This window comes from Saccostrea echinata, unplaced genomic scaffold (genome assembly GCF_033153115.1).
Source record: "Saccostrea echinata isolate AGI-Se365-2 ecotype Australia unplaced genomic scaffold, CSIRO_AGI_Sech_v1 ptg000037l, whole genome shotgun sequence".
Lineage (NCBI taxonomy): Eukaryota > Metazoa > Mollusca > Bivalvia > Ostreida > Ostreidae > Saccostrea > Saccostrea echinata.
In genome coordinates this window covers 922,501-938,503 of record NW_026889786.1, presented here as the reverse complement: position 1 = coordinate 938,503, position 16,003 = coordinate 922,501, and the positions used below count along the sequence as shown (strand labels likewise).

The 16,003-nt window shown below is 32.6% G+C and overlaps 2 protein-coding genes across 4 annotated transcripts in view; both read left to right on the top strand.

Annotated features, from left to right (window-relative positions):
- Window positions 1-133: 133 nt before the first annotated feature.
- Window positions 134-2,287, top strand: LOC133200142 (heat shock protein 70 B2-like). Its single transcript, XM_061335895.1, has one exon. The coding sequence runs from the start codon at window positions 242-244 to the stop codon at window positions 2,144-2,146; it is 1,905 nt and encodes a 634-aa protein (XP_061191879.1). The 5' UTR covers window positions 134-241; the 3' UTR covers window positions 2,147-2,287.
- A 4,114-nt stretch (window positions 2,288-6,401) lies between these two features.
- Window positions 6,402-16,003, top strand: part of LOC133200230 (inositol polyphosphate multikinase-like) — a 19,955-nt gene continuing 10,353 nt past the window's right edge. Inside the window, exons 1-3 of one of the 3 annotated variants that reach the window (XM_061336047.1) lie at window positions 6,402-6,523; window positions 6,948-7,016; window positions 12,929-13,036. In XM_061336047.1, coding sequence (XP_061192031.1) covers window positions 12,943-13,036 — 94 coding nt within the window. In that variant the 5' untranslated portion in view covers window positions 6,402-6,523; window positions 6,948-7,016; window positions 12,929-12,942. Of the gene's footprint in view, window positions 6,524-6,597; window positions 6,682-6,727; window positions 7,017-12,928; window positions 13,037-16,003 lie in introns of those variants that run through there. The other 2 variants (XM_061336046.1, XM_061336045.1) reach the window with 2 other exon arrangements.

The window sequence follows — 16,003 nt, the reverse complement described above, 5'->3', positions numbered from 1 at the left end:
ATCTATTTTTAACTGGCACTCGATCTTTCGGGATTCAATCATCTGGAACTTTAGAGAATATTCATTTGTTGTATATAAGGCAGATCGGCGACCAAGATGTCAGTTAACACAGTCACAAGAGACTGCAAGCTTGAACTAGATAGTTCGTGCTACACTATAAAACTATTGTAAGGAGAAACATTTCGGTCGTAAGAGATTGTAATAGTTACTTTCACTTTACATTCGTATTTACAAAACAACAATGACTAGTAAAGCTCCAGCGATTGGTATTGACCTAGGAACTACATTTTCCTGTGTTGGTGTTTTTCAACATGGGAAAGTAGAAATCATTGCCAACGACCAGGGTAACAGAACAACGCCCAGTTATGTGGCATTCACGGATACCGAACGTCTCATTGGAGATCCCGCTAAAAACCAGGTAGCCATGAACGCTGCTAATACAATCTTTGACGCTAAAAGGCTGATTGGACGCAAATTTAATGATGACAGTGTGCAAGCCGACATGAAACACTGGCCATTTAAAGTCGCCAATGATGGAGGAAAACCAAAGCTTGAGGTAGAATACAAGAATGAGAAAAAGCGATTTACACCTGAGGAAATTAGTTCCATGGTGCTGACCAAAATGAAGGAGACGGCAGAGGCGTACCTTGGGCAGCAGGTTAAGGAAGCCGTAATTACAGTCCCGGCATATTTTAATAATGCTCAAAGAGAAGCCACCAAGGATGCCGGTATCATAGCCGGACTCAATGTTCTCAGGATTGTGAACGAACCTACAGCTGCTGCTCTAGCCTATGGACTCGACAAAAACCTTTCAGGTGAGAAAAATGTGCTCATCTTTGATTTGGGTGGAGGAACATTTGATGTGTCCATCCTCACTATAGACGAGGGTTCTATTTTCGAGGTTCGCTCAACTGCTGGTGACACTCATCTTGGAGGTGAAGATTTCGACAATAGAATGGTGAATCACTTTGTGCAAGAATTTAAACGCAAATACGGTAAAGACATTTCCAACAATAGCCGTTCACTGAGGAGACTCAGGACGGCTTCCGAGCGTGCCAAAAGAACATTATCCAGCAGCTCCGAGGCTAGCATTGAGATCGACTCCCTCTTTGAGGGAATTGATTTTTACAGCAAAATCACACGAGCAAGGTTTGAGGACTTATGTTCAGATTTGTTCCGTGCTACCCTGGAACCAGTAGAAAAAGCTCTTAGGGATGCCAAAATAGACAAATCCAAAATCCATGAAGTGGTTCTGGTAGGAGGATCGACAAGAATTCCGAAAATCCAAAAAATGCTTCAAGATTTTATGGGTGGTAAGGAGTTAAACAAATCCATCAATCCGGATGAAGCAGTGGCTTATGGTGCTGCTGTCCAGGCTGCCATTTTGAAGGGAGACAAAAGTGATGTAATCAAAGACGTTCTCCTTGTAGATGTTGCTCCACTGTCTCTAGGCATTGAGACTGCCGGCGGAGTCATGACCAAAATTGTTGAACGGAACACCAAAATCCCAACCAACGCCTCTCAAACGTTCACCACTTACGCTGATAACCAACCAGGAGTGTCCATTCAGGTATTTGAGGGCGAAAGAGCGATGACCAAAGACAATAACAAATTGGGTACTTTTGAACTGAACGGAATCCCTCCAGCACCTCGTGGTGTCCCCCAAATAGAAGTCGAGTTTGACATTGACGCAAATGGAATCTTAAATGTTTCAGCGAAGGACAAAAGCACAGGCAGGTCCAACAAAATCACAATAACCAACGACAAAGGTCGCCTGAGTAAGGCTGACATAGATAGAATGGTGAATGAGGCCGAAAAATACAAAGAAGAAGACGAGAAACAACGACAAAGGATAGCAGCCCGGAATCAGCTGGAATCGTATGTGTTCTCTGTCAAACAGGCCGTAGATGACAGCGGAGATCAGCTCCAGTCAGAAGACAAGGAGGCCGTCTCCAGGGTATGTAGAGAAACTCTGACCTGGCTCGAGAATAACTGCCTGGGAGAGGTTGACGAGTACGAGTTCAAATTGAAGGATGTCCAGAAAGTTTGTTCCCCTGTAATGGCTAAACTCCATCAGAACGGCTCCACTGGAAACTCGGGTCACGCAGGCTCACACCAAGGACCTAATGTAGAAGAGATGGACTAAATTAGTGAACTTAAAAAACTTACTGATAAAAACCTCATAAGTATTATGAATTTATAGTTGTACTTTCAATGAAAGACTCTATACATTTCAGCATTATAATGCTAGGAATATGTGTTGATAAATGTTTCCTATGTTAGGATAAATGATAAATGCAATTCTTATATTTTTATACATGTATTTGTTATTTGTTAATTTTAACTTATGCTGTGTTCTAATAAAAATATATGATACTATAAATTATATTTTGTTATTCATTCATATACAACTTTTAGATTTCTCTATAGATCTGTACGTTTGATAGACTCCAAATTTCAAAATGGTCAAAGGTTCTATTTATTATATTTGTTGATATTTACTCTGTCAAGGGTAGAATCAATAAAGTAATTAAAATTCTTAGTATAATTCATACACAATTATCATATCTGTGATATAAGATATTATATTATATAATAAAATTTTCTACTTTATTGCCCGCATTCAATGGTACATTGTATTTCACCCCAAATAATATTCTAAAACTAATTCTATAATGTTTTTTTCTGTACATATGTAAATTTAAATCTCTCCAATGAGGTTTTTTTTTTTCATTAGAAAAATAACAACACTGTTTTGATCTTTTTAGGGTATTATTTTACAGCAGTAATCCTATGGAGAATTCTATACTGTAGCCGCTGTACTGAGGGATTCGCTGTGGCTTTATGTCGCTATGACTTTAAAGCATCTTGGATACATACGGTATAACATACATATAATTTTTCATTTGTATTGTATAATTTTACAATACAAATGGAAAGTATACAATACAAATGGAAAATTATAGAATACAAATAAAAATTATACAATACAAATGAAAAATTATACAATACAAATGAAAAATTATAGAATACACATAAACATGATACAATACAAATGGAAAATTATACAATGCAAATGGAAAATGATAGAATATAAATGGAAAATTATCCAACAGAAATAAAACATTATACAATACAGAGTATTATAGAATACAAATGGAAAATTAAAGAATACAAATAAAAAGTTCAAAATACAAATGAAAAATTATAGAATACAAATGGAAAATTATAGAATACAAATGGGAAATTATAGGATACAAATAAAAATTTTATAATACAAATGAAAAATTATAGAATACAAATGGAAAATGATACAATTCAAATGGAAAAGATCTAATATTGCAATGTTTGACATACTATGTATAAAAGAAGATTTCCCCCTTTATCTTTTGATGACTAATCCCTGTTCGTCCATGAAAAGACCGGACGGGGGATTGGACCTGACCATTTTTTAAAAACATTGACTTTTCTACAAAAACTGCAAGCTACATAAAAAAAAATGTCTGGCTTTGGTTTCGATTTCTAGAAAGTTCTTTCTTTACCTGACCTACTGATATGCCATTCTCATATATTAGAAGCTCGTTCGAAGTGCACAGCAACCTTCGGTGCAAGCTGTGATGACTTGCAAATTGCAGCTGTATGCTAGTTCACTTACATAACAAACATTTCTTAATTAAGATGGATTATTATTCATCCAAATTAAAAAAAAAATCACCAGATGCAGTATATATCGATCCTTGCTTTTTTACATTTTTTCTATAACATGCTCAAAATAATATATATGGGAATCCTTTTCAAAATTTATTTCGAAAATGGTAAAAAGTATGCAAATGCTTAATAAATATTGATAATTTGTTTAACATATTTCTTTAAGATGTGTATTTCTACAGATGATGTTTAGATTTACAGCACATTTCTGATCTAAAATGAAAAACAGTTACTGCACTAGTAAAACTATTAAAAGAAAGTATTGTTTTATATCAAATATAAATCAATAAGAAAATATACTAGTATATCTGATCTAATTCTCAAATCATAGTAATACCATGATCATCTTCGCTAGACAAGGGTTTCTGATCCGCTGCTCTTCTCACAAACCCCTATAGCTTGTGATCGAGAAGAGTAGCGGATCTGAAACCCTTGGCTAGCGAAAAAGTAGTAATACAAGCAAAAATATAGATCAGAATATTGGGCACATATATAAATATTACGCTTCATGAATTAGCATAATGTTCTTTCCAATTTCTAGAAGCTAGTGACCTTGTCATAGGGCCTATTGCAGATTTTGAATTGCAGGTTTGCATAATTACAACTGACTGGTATATTAAGAAGTTGCAATATGACAAACTGATAGACCTTCAAATTAATTAATGTGCCCTTTCAAATTTTTTTATAAAGAGTATCTGCGTGATTTTTTGCGGGTTTAATATCTACCAGGGTCCGTGTCGTCTCTGTTTATGTCAATTACTTTTCAAGACGACGCCATCCTTGTTAATATTAAATTTCGTGACAGAAACCTTGTAAAGTCTTATCAAAATGCATTCGGCCTTTAGAAGTCCTTCTACACCATCCTGATGTTTGTTTTCATAATCAAACACCCCTTCCAAGTGATGCATGCCATGAATATATGAATGAATTTGCAGGGATATAATAAGTCAAATGGCTGCACTATTGACAGACTTGGAGTGATGTCTTGTCGCAATAAGCAGTCCTTTTTTCGGACCACTTGTGCACTTCTGATAGTCTCGCTTTTACTCCTGGGAACCTCTGTGTGCATTATAAATCTCCTTCTGACACAAAAAGGTAAGGCTTTTATTGTGATCCATCGTCATTACTGCATTAAACAAATAATAATTAAGAAAAAGAAGATATAGGGATCACATCAAAATATAAATTTATGCTACATGTATGCTGTGTATGAGCGGGAATTTCTTTTATATATATACACATGTATAGGTTATGATTTTAAGAGTTAATATGTCCTCTGTACTTCTTGTAATAGCTTCTTTTCTACAAAAGCGGGAGCATATATATATATATATATATATGTGGGGGAATATAAGTACGGGAAAAAATGAAATATGAATTTGATCGTGATGCCTCTCAAGTCAAGATCGATAGCCTCCAGTGCACATCAAATTTAAAAACAACAACCAAAAAAAAAAAAATCTACAAAACAAAAAACAAAAAAACAAAAGCAAACAAAGAAATAAAAACAAAAATTACATGAAAGCTGTTTTAGCAATAATAATGTATTAAAAAATGAATCAAAGTCATACTGGAAAGGTAAAAGTTATGATAATTTTAATTTAAAGCTTTCGTTAAAGTGCAGAAATAACGATCGAAGAACTTGATACATGTACCGCTCGACATGTAGCGTATTAAAAAACAAATAAATATAGGACTTTTTCCAAAAATACCTTTCCTCCTAGCAAATGGCTCCAACTCAAAACTGATCCTGTAGCAGGCAATTTCAGTTCGGGAGGGGGGCACAAACGAAATGAAATTAGAATTAATAGCAAAAAAAAAAAAAATAAAATAAAATAAATAAAAAAAAAATAAAAAAAGAAAGAAAGAAAGGGAAATCGGACTTTATTATTGATGGGGCATAACTTTTATTGTATAGTATATGTTGGCAATATTTTTCGGGTGCATGCCTCCCTCCCTGGTTTCTACAGGCCTGCAAAATAAAGTTCAATGTCGGATTGTACGTAAGATACGTCAATCTCCAAGCTGACCTCATTTCTAAATAATTTATAGGATGGGAAACACATGACGCCAAAAAATTGATGTACTGAAATATCATGTTGTGATTAATTGCAAAATTATTAGTTTTCCCTTTTATGTCCTCTTTTACAGAGATTATTATAAGGGTGTAAGAAACTAAGTATATTGTTGTAACATACACTGTATTACTGTATAATGCGCATGTCACTATAATAAATAATTTACTTACTTACTTATATAAGCATAGACCTATATAAATTTGAAATAAATAAAATATACATTATATGTCAATCAATCATAATCATGCGTAGGAAAGGAAAAAAAAGGAATACGTATAATAAATTATGAAAATGCAATCAGGGAGATAATATTTCATGGTAGAAAAGGATGCACAATATACAGAAAACTTAATTAATAGGCCTTAAATGAATTAATGAATTAAAAATTCATAGGATGGGCATTGTCAAAAATAGTTCAGTATAAAAATATTGAATTATCAAATTGCAAAATTGCACGATGCATGTGCTCTACAATTAAAAAAAAAAAAGAAAATCATTTATAGTTAAACACAATCAAATACATGAAAAAAGTCATTTTCAGATTTTGGCACTCTTGCTGCCCGCACAAGCTTCCGTACCAAACGGAAGTGGTCCATAGTGTTCAGTATGCCAGGTACATTACTGAACGTTGTCATGAAAATGTTGTACTTCTAAGCATTTTGTAATTCCTAATAATGAGCTGAAAATAAGTCATGACCCTGATTAATAAAAACAGGCATTAAATTTCGAACTCAAAGGTTAGTATGTCAATTTATTACAATGAATGTTATGAGAAAAGTGCTAGAGTTAGGTCCCTTTCTACATGATTTCGTAAGTCGCTTCCGCATATACATCCAAATCAATCACAATATACTGAAACAATGGAGTCCTTTAACAAATTACTCAAGGCATCCAGGTAATTTTAATAAGAGAGTACGTGTAGGTGTGATTCGTCTTTGCTTTCAAGGAAATGCAAATCGCGCTAAATCACACGTGAGGTTTGCTAGTCAGAACAGATTCTATTTTTATTAGCACCTGGCAACATGTACACATCGAAGTTTAAAGGCCTCTTACTTCGCATGACACGGATGAATCGATAAGATGGCGTTGAAATAACACGGGATTTTTTATTATTTAGAATGATTCTTCAGTATATCAAAAATGTCTACATCACATTTTCAGATAGTGGGCATCAGCATCCAAGGGTCAAAACGGGCTCTGCTCTTGCTAAAGCCGGGCTAAAAAAAATTGGTAAGTAGTTTACTATTTTTTTTTAAATACAATAGCCTGAATAGGTAGTTTCTCTAGTACTCGGTTAACTTGCAAGGGGTAAAATTCTATTTGTCAACAATGGTTAACCATGTACTGTGTTAACATGGATGGCACCACGTCCTGTATATTGTCTTAAAAAATAATATTATCTGAAAGATTGTCATTTGATGTCATGTCATATCTTAAAATCAGTTCACAACTGTATTGTTCTTGTGCAAGCAACAATCAAATTTAAATAGGTATAGATTAAAAATGTCGAACATATAAGTAAGCGGGTGTTTTGCAATAAGTAAAGCAGATCGTCATCTATCAGTCTCTAATCTGCCTTTTTTGAATAGTTCAAAATATACAATGCATGTGCAAAAATCTGCACAGGTACATCTGAACAATAATAAACCAAATATTATAAACATAAAGTAGGCATAACAATTTTAGCACCCTTTTAAAATATGAAAAGTAAAGATATGCTTTTAATGAGCTGCATTTCACTTATATCTAGATAAATCAAATCTTCCCTTTAGCAAAGTGTGTCATATAAGATAAAAAGAAAACAAATTATGTTACTTTCATGTGCACTGTGAGGCACATTTGTAACTTCAAAGAGATAAACAACATTAACCAGCGCATGATATATATTTCTGTATAAGTATAAAATATGTTTTCCTCTTTTTGATACTACTAAGCAAGTGCGTTAAGCCTGTAAATAAATAAAAACTGGTCAAAGATATAAATTGTTTATCTTTTGTTTACAATTTGAATTATTACAAATGCCATCTTCTTCTTTTCTTTTTTTTTTAAGGGGGGGGCGGGTTCATCTCTTAGACTAGCTATCGATGTACCACTGATTGGAGTGTACAAGAGGAGAGTATTGGGATATCAAATAGGAGAATTAATTAATATATTGTCCTTAATTTACTAACATTTAGTAAAGGTGTCAACTTCCATTAGCAAAGCTCAGAATCTAGTCAGTGGTAACATGATGAATATAAACTCATGGTTGGATGAGTGATGAGAATGGAGATCTTGGAATTCTGCATCATCTTATAGAATAAAACGTTTTGATTGTAAAACCTTGCTTTTAGTTGGAAAAGATTGCTTTCTGGCTTCTTGCTTGTATTATGAAGGAATGCACCAGATATTGAAAGAGCTTTGGACTGAAGTTTCCCAGAGGTATGCATATTTAGGTGTTTGGGAGTGAAGGGGATTTGGAAGGGAGGGTTGAGGTAGGGGGTGGGGGTATGGACAATTGGACTATTAGGAAAAATTTTATAAGATAGTTTTAGTTCTGGCATTCAAAAAGTTTACAAGGTTATCTCTAGGAACAGTTGGATTTGCGGGTTTTTGTTCATTGTCCTATGGGACCACAGCACCAGCATGCATGTTAATGCTACACTTTTGCTTCTAGACACTAGCTTTGTATATAGATACATTATTTTTACGATGACTACATTAAATGGTCCAACTTTAAGTCACTTTGTTACAGGTAGCTTACCTAGATATCCCATAATCAACTTAGGATTAAGGATGGGTGTAGCATGTTATGATTTCTTTTGAATTTAGTTTGTCTTTGTTCAGTGTTTGCAGATTCTTTAAATTTTTTAAGTTTTAACAACACAATAGTTGAACAAATTTACATGCTTTCTGAGTTACCTGGATTTAATACATTCATACATACATATAAATAATTTGGATGTTAAAGAGTTCTAGGGAAAGTTTTTTTTCGTTTGGGTAAAATGATTTTGCATTTTGGAAGTGATAATATATTAATAAAATCCAGACTACACAATTAAGTATCATATAACATACCATCTACTTATGACTAACTTATGGGCAATTATCAAATATTTGTTGACATTTACCAGGTAGATATATTATATTACGAAGGTTTTATGAATACCAATTTTTATGATTAATGTAGAAACTAAATCAGGTCAGCAGCTGTCTGCAGTATTTTTAAAAACTACTTGTATGTGTAAATAAATGAAGAATTTCAAATAAAAAGATTATGGGATACATGTATTTGTAATCAGCAGGATACAGTGAAACCATAAACAATAAGCTTCTGATTACTGTAAATCACTTTTTATTCGCGAGAACTTTATTTTCGCGTAATTACGCAAGACAGTTTGCTCACGAAAATTCATTCTCGTGTATAATAGAATTCCTTAGGATTATATAGAGCAATGTCAACAATTCGTGAAAATTTTTTCTCAGGGATAAAGTGTCAATGACTTTCTCGCGAAAATTAGGTGTCGCAAAATTAAGTGATCTATAGTAAAATCATATCTTTGATTTGCTCTGAAATTCTGATAGCCTTTGTGTAGCAACTATCAGAATTTTGGAGCGAATCAAAGATTTGATTTTAATTACATTGAATAAGTTTTGATGTAATGTTTACTATTAAGTATATAAATATTTGGCTTATGATGAATTACTTTTAACCTTGTAATGAATTAAACACTCTATCATATATATATTATAGAAATAAGGTATTCCTGTTAATGCTAGATGTTTTATTAGGTTTCATTATTAATCACTCAGATAAGAACAATTACATGTATTTATAATTTTAAAGGTACCTGTCTTCAGTATATTTTTGTTACTCATTTTTATTTAAATGTTTAACAGTTACAACCATGATGATCCTGTGAATGTTTTTCTTTCCACAAAAAAAATTGAGTTTGTCTTTTGGGAATGACATTTATTAAACCTGTAAATAAAAGTGTTATTTCTAAATATTAATAATATCTTTGACACTCTTCAGCCCAAGAAAATTATTTGTTATTTGTTTCAACAATGTACAATTGCAGAATACTAATTTTCTTTGCCTGTTAAAAAATATACGATATTCCACGAAAGCATTTTGATGCATGCATGATTTAAAGCATACAAGTGAATTAATCTTCAAATTAAAATTAATATTCTACTGTTAAACTCTTTTATAGAAAACACCTTTCACATCCTGTTTAGAAAGTGATTATGCCAGACATAAAAAAAAATAGTGTATATATGGCTGTCATTTAATTCATTCCTCTATAGAAAGTTTTGGAGAAGTAAATTCAATATGGTATAAGAAATTCAGGAGGCAAAGTCAAAATTAATCAGTACTGATCAATAAGAATTATTTGCTAAGAAACTTTTAGTTGCATGCTATGATGGTAATTAATCCCTATAGGACAATGTATTTAATTGGATACAGTGTCTCATAAGTCATTAACTTTACAGAATACACAGCTTTTTGGGTCATACAAGTCATTTTTCTTTTTATAAGTAATAATGGCATCATAACAATAATAGAAGAAATCTTAGAATTTCACAAATGAAATCAGGAAGTAAATTGCTTTCTTTTTTCATAAAAGTGTCACTTACTGACCTGAAAATCTATAAGCACATTCACCTACAAGTTTGGGGTTTTTAAAATCTCTGTATTTTGTACACTGTATATATATTTTTTATGTTGAACAATGCATTTAGAGAAAATATGTGTGTATTATAAACCCATTATTAGTAGGAGGTAGAGGGACAAATCAGAGGAACACTCAGGTTTAATGAGCTTGATTGCTCTTGCCTTACTTCCAAGTAATTTATTTATGTGTGAATTATAACTGCTTCCTCGAAAAAATCTTGCATAGCTTCCTGAAAATATATACAAGTATATCTAGAAAACACTGACAATGCATTGTCTCTATTTTTGTTACTTGAAGTCAGTGAAATACAGCCATGTTTGATTTTTTTTTTTTTTGCAATACAGGTACTCCACACAGTATTGATGATAATTTTCTGTGAAATTTGACCAATCCAAGCTCTCTTAACTACATATATAAATAGTAATTTTGACTTGAAAACATTGCAGATACAAGGGGGTCGGCAAAGGGGCGGCAGGGTCGCCGCCCCAATTATTTTGCAAAAAAAATTTTAAAAATGAATTAAATGAGAAATACAGAATTACAAAATTTGTAATGGCAATATCTGTGGTCAATGGAGGGGCGAGAATAACAGCAGTCTGTGGTCAACATGGTTAAAGGAGCGGCAAAGTGTGAAACTATTGTTTACACAGACTCTTATTGGGATGTATGTGTATATTGTATAATTATATCTTTACCTGGCGTGTGTAAACAACAAGCAGGTTATCCATCGCTCTACGTGCGGGTTTGCTACAAATTCTTAATCAGGCCCACAGCAAGCAACGTTTTTAGAAATTCTATTTTCTTTGGGGTCGGGGTTCTCTAAACCCCCCCTCCTGCTCCCTTCCCCCGGGTATAACAGGCCTGTTCATTGTCTAATCAATTGGATGATCCTTGATGAATCGAAGTTGTAAGCAGCTGCTGTTAAACAATTATCAAAAATATTACAGAGTAAGGGCATATAAATTAAAAGTAAAATACTTTAAAAAATGGATAAATTTTACTATTCAAAGCAACTTCTGATCAATGTTTTATGTGTGTTTATTTACATTTCTTGTCATAAGCAGTTCAAAAGAGTCTCATACTTAGAATGCCAAATATAGTTATTTAATAACGAAATATTGTCAATTTCAGACCTATGGACTTTTGTTTTAAGTTACTATATATAAATGAAACAAAACCGAAATATTTTTGAATAGGAGTTTGTTTCTTTGAAATGGCAATATTTCTTCGAAACTAATAAGCGCCCGGGTCACTCTAAACACAAAAAGAATTTAGAAGGGTTTATGATGAGATAAAGATCAAAATGCATATAATTTTCTATTACTGTTCAATATTTATTGTTTCTTGCCAAAAGAATGCAATTGAAATTTAAAATGAACTGGCCAATTAATACCTCTTAATCCCTCCATTTTTGAAATGCAGAAATATGTATGACATATAAAAAAATCAACTGAGTTATTTTTGTTTATTTGTTTTTATTTATTTATAATTTTTTTGCTATGTTTAATTGTTTTTTTTTATTTAAAAAAAAAACCTTCAGACTTTTGACTTCATGGGAAAAATATCAAGCAAGATTTTGGCTGAAATTTTAAATAATTCAAGTCACAAAACGTTAGTTAGAACTCCCCCCCCCTTTTGACCCAGTTCGCCTCCCCAATGTCAAATACTTGCTGACGCCCCTGAGACATTATTCATGATCTTGTATTCTTTAATAAGGTGACAGTGGCCATAATAGTAATGAGATGTACAAAATTAAATACTGTAGATGTACTTTATTCCACGTGGGATTAATTTCTGCTTTGTACATTTTTTCCGTGGAAGTTTGTCACCACGTACCTAATGTTAAGGTTCTAGTGACGATCCACAAAATCCACATAATTTTGTAGTCGTGGATTGAATAGTAATTGTGATTCCGCAGAATTATGACCCCTTGAAAAAAATACTTTCACAGTAAATGTATTTATGAAAGTACATCATATTTTGACTTTGGTCTTAAAAAATTACAAACCATGAATGCCATCTTAGGATTTTATTTTAGTATCCCTCAAACCTATAGGATCATTTTAAGTGTGAAATAAGATTTATGACAATTTGTGAGAGAGTTTGCTACTTCTTGGAGTATTACTCTTACAAAATGTAGATACATGTATTTAAATTCAATTATTGTAAATCACTTGTAAATATTTCAGGTAGGATAATTCTATTAGAAATTTAAAAGGGGATCAGCTATCCAAAACTTCAATTCAGTACTCTTTTTATAATGATTTGATCAATTGTGTACGAGGAAACATATTTGGTAACAAATAGTTGTTAATATATTTTACCAAATAAGTAACCGTTACTGCGTTATTAAAACAGTCCAATTTAAACAGCTTTTAAGTAAGTAGTATATGTATTTGCTAGATAAGCTTAGTTGTTCAAATTTTTTTTTATTGTTTTTGTTTTTGTAATCCCTGTTCATTAAAATTGAGAATTTTTTTTCAGTCTTGAAGAAAGTGATGTCTTCCCTAAAACGGACACCCACCTTACCCCCGGGGACCAAGCCTTTGGATAATCAAGTAGCAGGCCATCAAAACACAGACGGCAAAATAGGTAAGCTTGATATGTGATGAAAACATTGGATATATTGTTCTTGCAGGGTGAGAAAAAAATTCAGTAACCACTCGTCCCAGGGGACCAGTATGAAATCATACCCACTTGTCCCCTTGATGCTTTTAATCATCCCTTATAAAGCTAGCTTTAAAAAAAATAAAAAAGATTAAAGTTTGTTTTAGATTTCTTAATCTTTTCGAACCGCATCTGAATTGCATGTACTTATGACATATATTTATATAGAATCTAAGTTTCTTGTCAATACATTACCACTGGATATAATATAATAGGATAATTATCACACCAAAAATTTTACTCATCACCAGGGACAGGCAGATTTTGACATCCACTTGTCTTTGGTCGATTTTCACTTGTCCAGGATGAGTGGGCGAGTGCTTTTTCTTGCACCCTGTTCTTGCACAATGGTGAAGAATTGTTGAGTATGAATTAACAAGAACTAGGTATCCTTGTCAACTTGAATGTAAGGGCTATAAGAGAATATATAATATCCTGCTTATGTAATTAAGATTCTGAGTGCCAACATTGTGGTATGCACTTTTTGAGTAGATAAAATGCTTAAATTGTTAAAGCTCAAAAGAGAAAGAAAGGATTTATGTTCAGTAGACCTTTGAATTCAAGTCATTTTTTCTTAATCTTTATTCATACAAATTTATAGATTCAATAGAAAATTTTTAAGAAAAGAAATAAACGACGCAATGCAAAGGCACTCAGAAATGTCAGGGAGATGCGATAAATCAACACTTTCATATTCATAAGCCATAAGGCAGTCAAGATCATTTTTGGAAAAAAAAAGGTTTAATTTACTTGGTGCACAATGTAAAAAAAAGATGACTGTCCTCAGTGTCTCGTGACCGTGCAGTCCCTATTTGATTTGTAGTGTACTTGTACTTTAGAAATGATTCTTACTGAACAGAGTGAGTATAAATAAAATAAAGAGGAGAAATCTTGACTGATTATAATGGACAGGGAACCAAATGGATTTATTCATTTCATCATTTATATTTTCCATTCAATTTCTGTCTTTCTGAAATGAGGATTAAGAAAAATCAATTATATTAACAACATTGCAATACATGTAGATGATGGCAAAGACTTCAATTCTGGCCCAGAGTTTGCAGTCTGATAGAGATCAAATCAGGTTCACTATCAACTTATATAGCACTCAATTTCAGGATAGTGGTATATTGCCATGAATGACAAACAAGTTATTGATTTGATATCCACTTTCATGATATTGTAGTATTTATAAAGGAACCCCTATCTTCATCATGTTCAGCTTTCAAATTAGCTGAATCGTTTCTCATGCTAGGGTGTTCCTAATATTCGTACAGATTAGTCATGATTTAATTGTTAACATTTCTTTTGTCTAGATTCCAGATTTTTAAAAAAGATTAAATGTTCATTTAGTTTTCTCTCTTTGTTATTGATTATTGGAAATCAATGTTACTTTTAAACCTACCTAAGCAATTTTATAAACTTGCTGGTTAATATTTTTTGTTTCAATATAGAGGTTCCCTATAATTACAGGTATTTTTTTTTTAAATAAAAGTGGATGATAGTCATCTACCTCTTCTAAGAAATCTCTCTGTAAAATATTCATAATTACTCAAGGAGAAATAGCTTTCATTTTAAGTGGAATCCCAATTTTTCCGTTTCCAAGAAAAGAAAAGAAAAAGAAGGGTGCTAAGTTTCGTAACAAATAGATCATAAGTAGAGGTACATGTATAAGTGCTGGGACTGAGATAAATGAAGCACTTGACTCTGCCCTGCAGTACCTGTAGACAATGCTGTACTGTAGATAATGTTAGCAACAAAGGTATTGATAATACTGTGTAGGTAAAAAAAGACTTGTATATCTGAAAACCTACTTCGCAAGGATCAAAGGGCAAAGGTTACTAGTTCTGGAATATGTACCATTTGTTTTTCTATGAATCTATCAAAAACCAAATCTATCAAAAACCTATCTCTATAATTTTTTTGGATAATTTTCTATCTATCAAAAACCTAATCACTTGACAAGTGAATTATTAAGATGCCTGTCTTTAAATTTACTATATAATTCTGGACCTGCATATGATCCAACATTTACGAATTCATCCATTGATATCACAGATTTTATATTTTTACATCTTGATCTATGCAATCTCTGATATCAAATGGTTCTTAAGGAATGGATTGATTGTTAAGAAAAATGGCAGTGAAAAGCCTTTTTTTCTTTTTTGACGATGACTTTAAGGTCCAGTGCACTATGGAAATAATTATTTCAGAGTAAGCATGTTAAAAGTCTGTCCCATGATGATATAATCTTACAAAGTAAATTTCCTCATTGTTTGCTCAGTATAGTGGCACCTGCTGTAGATAGATGTCACAGATAGACATATTGTAATTGAGTAATTCTAGACTCCAGTATCAGGTTATTGAACACCAAGCAGGGCAGCCTGTAATTTCACACAGATCTTGGTTGTTTACAAAATGTAATAAATCATACAAGTCCGTAACACTGCGTCCAAGAAGAATGACATAATAACAGTTTGTATTAGAGATATGAATAGAGCTATGAAACGCAGCTATGTTAAGGCTTCCCGAAGCTTTAAAATGCGCTCAAAACATAATATGTCATTGCGAGGTCGGTTTTGGTTTTAATTTATAAGTATTGAACTTTAGTACTTCCAATTTATATAAAGGGTTTCCTCGGCTATATATTAGCATATTTTGTTATGATATCACATGACTTTGTTGATCACGTGACGGTCATTTATAATTTTTTGAAGTGTTTCATACAAATCGCTTCAGCGCAGCTGATTAACACGATAATTATTAACATTTTGTTATATAAATAAACTCATCGTATCCTTGTGTATCCGAAATGTGCTTGGGAAAAGTCATGGTATTATTTGGGTACAAAATATTTCCTGAGAAATTCAACTTACCTACAAATTTGAGGGT

What these genes read in the sequence shown, in the direction of transcription:
- LOC133200142 (XM_061335895.1), top strand. Translation starts at nt 242, where the DNA reads ATGACTAGTAAAGCTCCAGCGATTGGTATTGACCTAGGAACTACATTT.